The sequence below is a fragment of the Stegostoma tigrinum genome, chromosome 5, assembly GCF_030684315.1.
Source record: "Stegostoma tigrinum isolate sSteTig4 chromosome 5, sSteTig4.hap1, whole genome shotgun sequence".
Lineage (NCBI taxonomy): Eukaryota > Metazoa > Chordata > Chondrichthyes > Orectolobiformes > Stegostomatidae > Stegostoma > Stegostoma tigrinum.
The window spans coordinates 126,920,272-126,932,588 of NC_081358.1; the positions used below are offsets into that span (position 1 = coordinate 126,920,272).

General features: G+C 42.0%; 1 protein-coding gene across 1 annotated transcript in view; it reads right to left on the reverse strand.

Annotated features, from left to right (window-relative positions):
• Window positions 1–12,317, reverse strand: part of lama3 (laminin, alpha 3) — a 170,993-nt gene that overhangs the window by 120,556 nt on the left and 38,120 nt on the right. The window contains exons 11-14 of the mRNA XM_048528602.1: window positions 12,113–12,252; window positions 10,828–10,943; window positions 4,636–4,847; window positions 1,944–2,148 (exon numbers count right to left, since the gene is read on the reverse strand). Coding sequence (XP_048384559.1) covers window positions 1,944–2,148; window positions 4,636–4,847; window positions 10,828–10,943; window positions 12,113–12,252 — 673 coding nt within the window. The remainder of the gene's footprint in view (window positions 1–1,943; window positions 2,149–4,635; window positions 4,848–10,827; window positions 10,944–12,112; window positions 12,253–12,317) is intronic.

A 12,317-nucleotide genomic window follows, 5' to 3' on the forward strand; every position in this document is an offset into this window, starting at 1 on the left:
GGCCAATGGGAGACTGTGGAGGACCAGGCCACTGGCTGCTCGGCAGTATGGGACAAGGGTGGGGGCAAGTGACTTTTAGAAGTGAATCAGGAGTTGCGTTGCAGCATGTTGGATAGAGGGGTGTCGGAGGCAGGATGCTGGGGTGAGGTAGGGTAGCTTTCATCAACCAACCATCCACACTGGCAGTACAAGGAGAGCTATGTATCTAGTGCCAGCCCACACAACTATTTGCCCTTCCTGCCAACTTCCCTTCCACGTCTTGGGAGGGGATTACCCTGGCCTAATTGGCCAGATTTTAACCCAGTTAAGATGATACAGGACCCCTTTAAAAAAATGGCCAGGATATCCAGTTTCCCTGAGTGGATCTTTAAGAGAATGGGCTGGGCCGGGCTATGAGCCAGTGGCCAGAATTGCTGACCTGGAAAGCTCAATTGTGGAGATGGGCCTGGTTAAACCTTCTACACATTTTCTGTAGTTGGGCCAGCTTTATACAAAATCCTGGTGCATCCAGACACTTGAAAGTTTCAATAGTTGACACCACAAAACACTTCAAAACACTCAACCTTATGTAAATAAATACCCTGAAATTGATAGCAAAAATCAGATAGAGCTATCAATCAAGGAGGGACTCCAGTATTTCAGTTGTGTTAGACCTCTCAGTCAAATCTTGTCTGTATTCTTGGTTGAGTGCCATTAGATTATTGGAATATCTGAGCTCCTGCTTGATTGACAACACTGGCTTTCTGATTTTTTCTATACGTTTCACATTGTTATTTAGAACCAAATTAATCTGTTTTAAGTGTGTTGTGAATTTCAGCTGATGAAACCTCAAAGGATCTGAACGATTCACATCTGAAAAGGCTGCAATGATTGGAGTTTTTAACATAAAGGAAAGCCATCAACGATTATGGTAGGGTTCATCACTTCTGTACAATGTATACTGGGTGACTGGGATTGAAGTGCCATGAGGAGTTGTTTAGGAGGTTCACACTCAGGACATGAGGTGACATGGATGGGGGAGGGCACAGTGAGGGAGTGTCAGGGTGAGGACTGCAGAGCCTGTTTTATTTTGCAGTGGGAAGAACTTCCTGAGGCTGAGGTAGACCTTTTTAACAGTCTGCCTCCACAGAGCCCCTGTGACTGTGTCTTAACTGCTTCTGGAGCCATCTGGCCATATTTCAGCTGGAACCCATCTCCTGGCAATGAAAATCATGTGAACAGAGCTCATATTGCCTGAGATGGGCTTGCAAAGCTGAGCGTTTTCCCAGCTCCCAGTACGTGCTGGGAGGATGAAAATCCAGCTCATAGTTTCAGGATAAGGGGTCAACAATTCAGAATTGAGTTAAGGAGAATTTTCTTCACTCAGTGGTTTATGAGCCTTTGGAATGCTCTAGGCCAGGGAACAGTGGATGCTTGATTATTAAGTATATTCAAGGTTAGGACTGACAAATTTTTAACTTTTTGGGAATCAGGGGAATATGGGGTAAAGCAAGAAACTGGGCATTGGGCAAAGTGCAATTGAGGGGGAAGATTAACAATCTTACTGAATGGTGCAGTAGGCTAGAAGGGCTGAATAGCTGAACGCCTCATGCTTCATGCTTTGATTTCATGTTTCATCCCTGAGGTGTCACTCCAACAATGCAGCACTCCCCGCACAGCACATTCCAGACTCACTCACTACTTGAACTGGGAGTTGGCTCGCTGACCAACCAGGATAATACGCTTGTGAAGTACATAGGGACATTGTACTACACTAGCTTGCCAGCACTTTGTCAAGGAAAATTGGGGATGGGCAATAAATGCTGGCTCGGGCAGTGAAGCTCTCATCCCCTGATGAATTAAAAGGAAGGTGCTAGCGATACGCAGGCTTCTGTTGGTGCGTATTGCTGGTTAGTTCAAGAAAGCTGAGAAATGAAAGTATCGATGAATGTAGTTCTACTCACCTGCACTGCCCAGTTTGTCGGTTGCAGTCTGGGTTTGCAGGTTTAATGATTCCTTCTCGTGAGCAGTTGCACTTTGCACAGCCGATTAAAGGATGGTAACTGAAGGTCTGTTTCTCACATGTCTCACATGGAGGTTTAACGGTTTGGGGAGGGCAGATGCATTGGCCTGTGACCTCATCACACAGGCGTTTGCCACAATTGCAAGCTTAAGGTGAAGAAAAGGATGTGAGAGGTTTGCTATTTTTTCTTAATCTTTTTTATGCAAATAAAGTTTTGAATCCTTCTAATGGAATGGTAGATCAATTATAAGACCATAATGCTGTAAGAAATAGGAATAGGAGTAGGCAATTTGGCTCCTTGAGTCTGCTCCACAGTTCAATAGGATCATGGCTGATCCGACATTCCTCACATCCGCTTTCCTGCTTGCTCCCCATAATCCATGATATCCTGATTGCTCAAGATACAAAATCATAGCAAATAGCACAGACACTATTGGTAACATAGTCTTAAAACAAAACTAAAAATTATATGTAAGTGCATGCAAGTTATAACTTTAAAACAGGCCATTTGATCCAATGTGCATCTAGATATCGTTTGACAAGGCCTTGCCCACTTCCATCAGTCTTAGTTAGATTGAGCCTGAGAGGAAAAGGCTTCAGGGGTGGGGGGGCTCTTTGATTGTTATCTCCGAAAGGTGAGTTGACGCTTTAAAAGGGCAACAATTGTGTTCATCCCTGTAGAGATGGTTCAAGAGATAGAGGTTTTGTAGAAAATTCGCTGGAATCATGTCAGCACGTGTGGGCTAATCAGATAGTCTTTCAGGCAATGGGCCAAATAGCCCCTTTCTTAACTGTATTATGCTATGATCCTATAATCAAGTGATCAGAGAAGGTGAGACAAAGCTGACAAAAATAGGCAGTAGAATTTCACTACTGTGGCGGGGCTGTCATGCCTCCCAGCTGTGGTACAATGGCTTTATTATAAGGGAAGTGTTGCAAAATTGGATAGAGTATTTGTGGATTGGAAAGCAGGATGTCAGAATTTGATATTTGTAAAATGATGGGGGAGGGGGAGGAGGAAGAGTACATGGCCCGTTTAAAAGATGATGTGTTTTTCTAGGATTAAAAAAAGTGCAGGTGCACAGACAGCTCCTGAAATTGAGACATTGTATTAAAAAGCTGTGTTGTTAGCAACCCAGGCATTAGTTTCTTTTATCAGTAATGAAACCAGTTTGAAAATCAGCCAATTAATTTAAATCAGGCACTTCGGAACTAAAAATCAATTAAATTTAAATCTGATTGTTTTGACCAACCTAGGACCAATCCTATTGTAAGAAATTAATAGGTCATCAAGGGTATAAGAGAAGATGGCATTTGAAAATCTGTGTGAGAGCAACTGCCATCTATTAGAGTTAACAACTAATAGCTCTAAAGAGAAAAATCACTGGCTCTCACAGAATTCTCTGTGATCTACACAGATGATCTACATAAAGGTAGAGCAGCATTCTTAGCTAACATTCCTGAAATGAGAATTTGCTGGAGAAAGGCGTTCCTGACACAAGAATTCAACAGAGATCCTCTGGACTGAGGTTCAGCTGAGCAGGCCCAGAGCATTCTGGGAGACAAATCCTGGCTTTAATTTTGAGAGATTAAGTTTTAATTTATTTTATTTTATTACTTTGCTTTATGTAAGTGGGAGTTCTATTTATCATAACAGAATGGAACAAAGAACAAAGTACAAAGAAAATTACAGCACAGGAACAGGATCTTTGGCCCTCCAAGCCTGCACCGATCCAGATCCTCTATCTAAACCTATTTTCCAAGGATCTGTATCCCTCTTGTTCCCTGCCCATTCATGTATCTGTCTAGATATATCTCAGATGACGCTATCGTGCCCACCTCTACCACCTCCGCTGGCAACATGTTCCAGGCACCCATCACCCTCGGTGTAAAGAACTTTCCACCCATGTCTCCCTTAAACTTTTCCCCTCTCACCTTTAAATTATGACCCCTAATAATTCAATCCCCCACTCTGGGGAAAAGCTTCTTGCTATCCACCCTGTGTATACCTCTCATGATTTTGTAGACCTCAATCAGGTTTCCCCCCGCAACTCCATCTTACTAATGTAAACAATCCCAATCTACTCAAACTCTCTTCATAGCTAGCGCCCTCCATACCAGGCAACATCCTGATAAACCTCCTCTGCACCTTCTCCAAAGCATCCACAAGCTTTTGTGAATGTGGCGACCAGAACTGTAGAATTTTGTTTCATTTGGGAATAGTTAGTAGTTAAGGGGGAATTGTTTGTTTGTTAGTAGTTCTATTAATATGTACACTGATAGAGTTAGATAAATAAATTGTTACTTGTTGATTATAGACTGAGTAGAAGGATTTCATTTGGTTAGCCACCACTTTATAACAGATTGGGAGGTGAAAGGCAGGTTATATCACTTTTCACACTTCCTTTAACAGATTATGAGGTGAGCCGAGCTTCTCTGTGTGTTTCGGTTTTAGTTATCAGACGGGCTTGACCTCCACTTCATAACAGAAGGAAATGACGTGCATTTTTTCAGGCCCCAAGAACTTGATTTTTTAACTAAATAGCATTTATGGTGCGTTGTTATGTCATCAAAATGTATCAAAGTACTTAATTCTTGTACCCTTATTTTGTAAGTGTAAAGCACCCACTTACGTCGACAGTTGGGGAACATAAAATAGCCAGTGGCACATCTGTTACATTGCCGCCCAATAACATTTGGTCGGCAGGAACATTGGCCCCCAAATGAATTACATGTGGGGCTCGTTGCACCTTCTCCATTACACTGGCAAGGGAGAGCTCCATTATTGTAGAATGCTACCAGTGACTTAGCCGAGTCCAGGCAGAATCTGGATGATGTAGCTGGGCTGCAAAACATAATTACATAAAACTTACAGCACAAATTCCTGCTTCATAAGAGGCACCTCCCACTTTCCTCAGCTCACCCTGTTGGCATGACCTTCTATTCCTTTCTCTCTGATGTATGTACCCCGCTGCCTGTTTAATGCATCTATACTCATCTCTGCAGTCACTACTTGTGGTAGCAAATTACATACCCCATTCCCTTTGTATGGTTCTGCATTGGTCCACTTAAAAAGGACAAGGGCAGCAGATACATAGGAACATTACCATCTCAGCCACTCGACATCTTGACTTGGAAATATATCGCCATTTCTTCACTGTCACTGCATCAAAATAATAGGACTCCCTCCTTATGTTTCTCCCTTCCTAGTGTGTACCTACACTGTATGGACTGTAGTGGCTCAAGAATTTTGTGTGCAGTTCTGGAACCCACAGTATAGGATGGGTGTGATTACAGTGGAAAGGGTGCAAAGGAGATTTACCAGGATGTTATATGGGCTCGACAGTTGTAATTATGCAATGAGATTGGGCAGACTGGGAATCACAGTTGGTCAGGCAACATCCATGGAGAGACAGCAAGTTAATGTTTCTAGTCCAGATGATTCTTCATCAGAGTTGACGTGAAATATGGACAGGGTAGCATTTATGCAATAGTGGGGTAGTAGATTGCTGAAGGAGAAAGGGTACTGATAGTGCAGATTAAGTGATCAGAATGTGAGGATGAGAGAATGATGGTGTGTCTAACTGCCAAATTGGAAAGGACAGACAGTTTCGCTGGAGTTGGGGAGTGGAGAGGGTACATGGTGACAGAGAATGTAACAAGTAAAGCTAAAAGGAATGGGAATAGGTTCACAATCTGAAGGTGTTGAACTCAATATTAAGCCTAGATGGTTGTAAAGTGCCTAGTCTGAGAATGAGATGTTGTTCCTCCATTTTGCATTGCCATTCACTACAGCATTGCAGCATGCCAAAGGCAGGAAGATGAGATGTGTGGAGGGGCAGCATTTAGCTGGAATTCCTGTCAGAGTGAAAAGCAAAGATAATGGGAACTGCAGATGCTGGAGAATCCAAGATAACAAAGTGTGAAGCTGGATGAACACAACAGGACAGGCAGCACCTCAGGAGCACAAAAGCTGACGTTTTGGGCCTAGACCCTTCATCAGAGAGAGCGCTCTGATGAAGGGTCTAGGCCCGAAACGTCAGCTTTTGTGCTCCTGAGATGCTGCTTGGCCTGCTGTGTTCATCCAGCTTCACACTTTGTTATCTTAGAGTGAAAAGCAAAATTTCTTTAGGGAGGGTGTTCCTCAAAGAGGTGTAACAGTCAATTAAACACAGTGTAGGAGCAAATTACTGCAGATGCTGGAAGCTGTACTGAAAACTAAAAATGGTGGAAATCACAGCGGGTCAGTCAGCATCCATGGAGAGAAAACAAGCTAACATTTTGAGTCTAGATGACTCTTCATCAGAGCTGATGTGAAGTGTGGAGGGGGCAGCATTTAGTGGAAGGAAAGACAAAACTTCTTCAGGGTGGGCATTAATCAGCATGACATTCAACTGCTCTATTGATATTCAGTCCCTGTTATAAGCTGAAAATGACAAGTGCTGTGTCATTTAACCATTCAGTACAGAGGAAATTATTTGGTTCATTATGCTTGTCTTGATTGAACAATGTCAAGGCATACAAGGCTATGGGCCAAGTGCTCAAAAAAGGGGTTAGGTAGTTGTTTAGGCTGGTGTGGACTCAATGGGTCAAAGGACCTTTTTCCATGCTGTAGGCCTCTATGACTCTAAGATGATGCCACCATCTTCTTAAGGTCAACAACAGAACCCCTACAGCATAGCTGCAGGCTGTTCGGCCCGCTGTGTCCACACCAGCCCTCCAAAGAGCAGCCCACCTAGACCCAGCCCCATACTGTGTAATTCTGCATTTGCCATGGCATCCCTGGACACTGTGAGCAATTTAGCATGGCTAATCCACCTGATCTGCACATCTTTGGACTGTGGGAAGAAACCAGAGTAGGGAGAATGTGCAAATTCCACAGAGACTGTCACCTGAGGCTGGAATCAAACCATGGTGCTGTGAAACAGCAGTGTAAACCACTGAGGTATTGTGCCAGGCCCTATGGCTGTGCAAAATATTCAGAACTAGCCAGTGACTCCCACATCCTGTGAAAGCACAAAAGAAATGATCAGCACACTTTGTGGAAAGAAGTTTTCCTCAATTCCTTTTGGACTTTTCTTGTGTTAACATATTCATGACCTCTCGTATTGGACTTCCCCATAAGTGTAAATACTTTTGCTACATCTACCCTGTAAAACACATTTATTTCAATAAATACATTCAGACAAAGCCAGTCCAAGATACACTTTCAAAAAAGGACTGGGGTGTTTTTGTTTGCAGATCTGGCAGCATGTGTGGAGAGAGAAACAAAGTTAACATTTCAACTCCAATATGACTTTTCTTCAAACCTCAAATCATACTACACTTGAAATGTTAACTCTGTTTCTCTCTCCACACATGCTGCCAGATTTGCTGAGTTTCTCCAGCATCCTCTGTGTTCATTTTGGATTTTCAGCATCTGCTGTACACTGCCTTTATTGAGTTAGTTCTTCTCTGTGTCCTGGGGGCACTATTTACCCCTTAATCAACAACACTAATTATCATATAACTATTTACGGGATCTTACTCTGAGTTAATTATGCTGCTCCATTTCCTACAGCCCAACAGTGACTTCAAAGTTATAGTAAATCATTTCCTGCATTGTGAAATGCAAATCTTTCTCTCTTGATTTCACCAAATCAGCAAACTGATTGGAATTGTGAAATTTAAGTATTTGCTTTGAATTTGGTTTGCCCTACTCTGATATGCTAATTATGACAATCCCAGCACAATCTATGACTGAGAAGGCAAAAACATCCTGGATTTACCAGAATAAAACAAAGAACTGAGGACACTGGGAATTTGAAACAAAAACAGAGAGCAGTCGAGAAACTCAGCAGCAACTGTAGAGAGAAACAGTTAATGCTATGAATCCAGTGACTCTTCTGCAGAACTCTGGATTTTCCAGATATTATTTTCCATTCTGTTATGAGCTGATGATGTAAAGAGAGGTGCGAGTGCTTCACCAGGGGACTGCCTTCTTCACTTTGAAGAAACATCTCAGCCTGAGACCTCTTATTACTATAATACAATGTACTATCTGCTGGGCTGATCTTCGGTCCCTGTTATAAGTTGAAAATGACTGCAAGTGTCATAAGTGCCCTTTAAACATTCAGTACAGATGGAAATTATTTAGCTCATCAGACTTGTCTTGGTTGTTTGAAAGAGCTATTGAATTAGTCCCATTTTTTCGAGTTCCTAGCCCTGTAGGTTTTCAAAACCCTGCTGTGTGGCTCAGGCATGTTCTGTTTTCATTTCAGATATCCAACATCTGTAGCATTTAGCTTTTTGTGTCTAAATATTTTATGGCATGTTCCCTAAAGCTCATTCTGGAGGATTTGTTTCTAACAATCTTGTGCTTTACAAAACATTCCTTTCAGAATTCACACCCCAATTCCAGCAAGATTACACATGCCTCTGTAGAATGGTGTTACTGTATTACCAAGCCAATACATTTAGGATCTGGTCCATATTCCAGTCTTTATGCTGGACTACAAAAGTGTCAGCCAATCTGAACAGTTTAAATTGGTTGGTCTGTAAATTGCAGAGCTATGCAGAGAGAAGTAAGTGTTTTGGCCAATTGCCTATTTGTACAGGCTATTTGAAAGAGCTATCCAATTGAGTTCCATTCTTCTACTCTTTTAGATAGCAATGTAATTTATCCAATTCTCTTTCTGAAATTCACTAATTAATCTCCATCGCCCTTCTGGCGCTTCGAAAGTAATGTATTCTTATCTCTCTTTTGATACTTTTGCCAATAAACTTGACTTTGTGGCCCGCTGTTGACTGACCATCCTGCCACTGGAAACAATTTCTTCTTATTTACTTTGATCAAAAGCCTTCATGATTTTCATAAACTCCAGTCTCCCAGCCTGCCTCGATCCCCTACAATTTGTTTCCCAATGTAACAAGTCCACAGAGGATGCCATTTCCCTAGCCCCTGCACTTATCCCTGGAACATATGGACAACACTGACCCCTACATCAGACTCCTGCTCATTGATTACAGCTCCACCTTCAACACCATTATTCCCTCCAGACTGATCTCAAAACTCCGTGACCTTGGTCTCAGCTCTGTCCTCTGCAACTGGATGCCCAGCTTCCTGATCCACAGATCGCAATCAGTAAGAATACATAACCGCACTTCCTTCACAATAACACTCAACACTGGCACCCCCAGGAATGTGTCCTCAGCCCCCCTACTGTGCTCCCTGTACAGCCACGACTGCATTGCCAAATTCCGAACAAACACAATCTACAAGTTTGCTGACAACGCCACTGTAGTGGGATGGATATCTAACCACGACGAGTCAAAATACAGGAGGGAGACAGAGAGCTTGGTGACGTGGAGCAATGAGAACAACCTCTCTCTCAATGTCATCAAAACTAAAGAACTGATCATTGACTTCAGAAAGAAAGGAGGAGGAGAACACACCCCCAGGTTGAAGGGAGGAATGCATTCAGTTCCTATGAGTGACAATAACAGATAACCTGCCCTGGACTTCCCACTTAGATGCGACAGTCAAGAAGGCAACGCTTCTTCTTCCTCAGGTGGCCCAGGAAATTTGGCATGTCTATAAGGACCTTCACCAACTTCTATAGATGTATCATTGAAAGCAAACTGTCCAGGTGCATAACAGCCTGGTACAGCAACTGCTCTGCCCAGGACCGTAAGAAACTACAGAAGAGGGTGTGTACAGCACAGACCATCATGGAAGCCAACCTTCCATCCATGATACCAGAGACGGTAGGAACTGCAGATGCTGGAGAATCTGAAATACCTGGATGAACACAGCAGGCCAAGCAGCAACAGAGGAGCAGGGAAGGCTGAAGTTTTGGGCCTAGACTCTTCATCAGAAATGGACTCTGTTTACTCTTCTTGTTGCTGCGGAAACGCTGCCAACATCAACAAAAACTTCTCCCACCCTGGAAATACTCTCCTACAACCTCTTCAATCAGGGAGAAGATATATAAGCTTGAACACATACACCAGCAGGTTCAAGAGTAGCTTCTTCCCTGCCATTATTAGACTGATGAATGGACTTTTTAACTTCAAATGATGTTGATCTTGTTAATGTTGATCTTGCCTTATGTATGTACTGTGCAGTGTAACCTGTATGCCTTACTCTGTCTAAGATTTTTCACCCTGTGATGTGTATGTCCTTGCTTACTATAATCTGCCTATACTGCTCACAAACAAAGCTTTCACTGTACTTAGGTACATGTGACAATAAATCAAATCAAATCAAATCAAAGATGCAATTGAAATCCCCTTTAATTTTTTTCAGAGATAGTGGGAACTGCAGATGCTGGAGAATCTGAGATAACAAGGTGTAGAGCTGGATGAACACAGTAGGCCAAGCAGCATCAGAGGAGCAGGAAGGCTGATGTTTCGGGCCTAGACCCTTCTTCAGAAAAAGGGTCTAGGCCCGAAACATTAGCCTGCTTGCTCCTTTGATGCTGCTTAGCCTGCTGTGCTCATCCAGCTCTACCCCTTGTTATCCCCTCTAAATCTTCTCTGCTCTGATTAGGACAATGCTTCTGTAGTCTCTCTATGTAACTGATTTTTGGTAAATCCCACTTCTCTGAGACCTTGACATCCTTTTCATAGTGTGGTACCTGGAACTGGACACTATACTCCAGCTCAGGCCAAACCAGAGTACTGGAAATACTATTCCACACTCATGTTAATTATTTCTCTAGAGTTTCACCAAAACATCATCAGTGATTCTAACCAATTGTTTTCTATTCTGATTTTAAGGGAATGTAAAATACAAAGGATGCCTACATCGCACAAAGGAATAAAATAAACTAAATTGTACTCACTTGATGTAAAAGCTATTTCCACCACAGGCAGTAATGAAATCAAATGACTTGTCTAAAGGCTTTTCATTTCGTAAGTCAGGATCATAACTTTCTGAAGGAACAATTAGGATGTAGTCCTAAAAAAGAGAAGTATTTTCAGACAATTCTGACTTTGGAAAGAAATTTGCAAAGAGGTTTTTACACCTAGAAATTTCAGTTCAGAAAGAGGCCAAATAGCGCTTTCAGCTGTGCCAGTGGTAACCAATACGCTAGACTCACAATGCTGGGCAACAATGCATGTACGCAACACGAGACAGCAGTGCACAGCCCAACAAATTGGATAAGATCGATATGGAGGGAACAGAAATGCATAATGGAAAATGTGCAAAATAACGTATGCAAATTAGAGGGCACTGTTCTCATTAATGATTGTCTGTGATTTTAAACCTCTGTGGTCTGCAGTCCCACACAGCACAATGTATTGTGAACCAGAAGGCCCCTTTTCTAGTTCGCTGAACACAGAGCTGGGAGAAGCAGGTATGATCCTACAATACAACAGGATCAGGGATTGAACCCCATGTTTCCATCCCCAATACTGCAAAATGTGTATTCAGATTCTCTGCTTTAATTCCATTTTTCTGCTTTACCGTTTGATGGGTTTATACTTTTGTTTTCATACGGTTTTCATACTTTTAAATATTATGATTCACTTGTATCACACATTCCTTAATCATGCTTTTCATAAACAATGACCTTTGAGCAAAGCCCCCATGTTTTAAGCCATAGAGTCATAGAAGCGTACAGCACGGAAAAGGCCCTTCAGCCCATCATGTCTGCATCACAGACAAAAAGAAGCATTTAATTATTCCAAGGTCATTTTCCAGTTGTTGGCCCATAGCCTTTTACACCTTGACATCGCAACTGTCTAAATTGTTTCACTGCTTTAAGGTTGAATTAAAGTGGTCACCTTGTTTCCTTTAGTAGTATATAAAAAAGGAAAAAGTGACTTGTATTTATTTGTGCCTTTCACAACCTCAGGAAATCCCAAATCACTTTATTAACAATGAAGTATTTTTGAAGTTCTGAAACTTCATAAATTTCTTCCTTTCTTTCCTCTTGTGCAATGTACTTTAAAACATATTTCTTCGGCCAGCCGTCGGTTGCTCGTCCATTACCTGGCTCAATATCAGAAAGTTGTGACATGAAATGTCTTGCAACATTTTAAAATGCACTCTAAAAATGCAAGTTTTCCGGAAAATCAGAAACACAACAACAATAACTCTGAGAGTATTTCTTCAAAGCTTACCAACCAAAGGGCCTTTTCTTTCGGAACAGTAAGAATGACAGTCAACTCTGGGTTGATTATATCCAATTCTATTGTATTCCCTGAAATGACCTGGTTGCGACATCCAAACCCATGTGGACAGAAGAAAGCACTAAAAATTCCTAAAAAAAATATAATTTTAGTCTGTAACCAAAATTAAGTTTTGCGTAAAGAACATTCAGCCTCA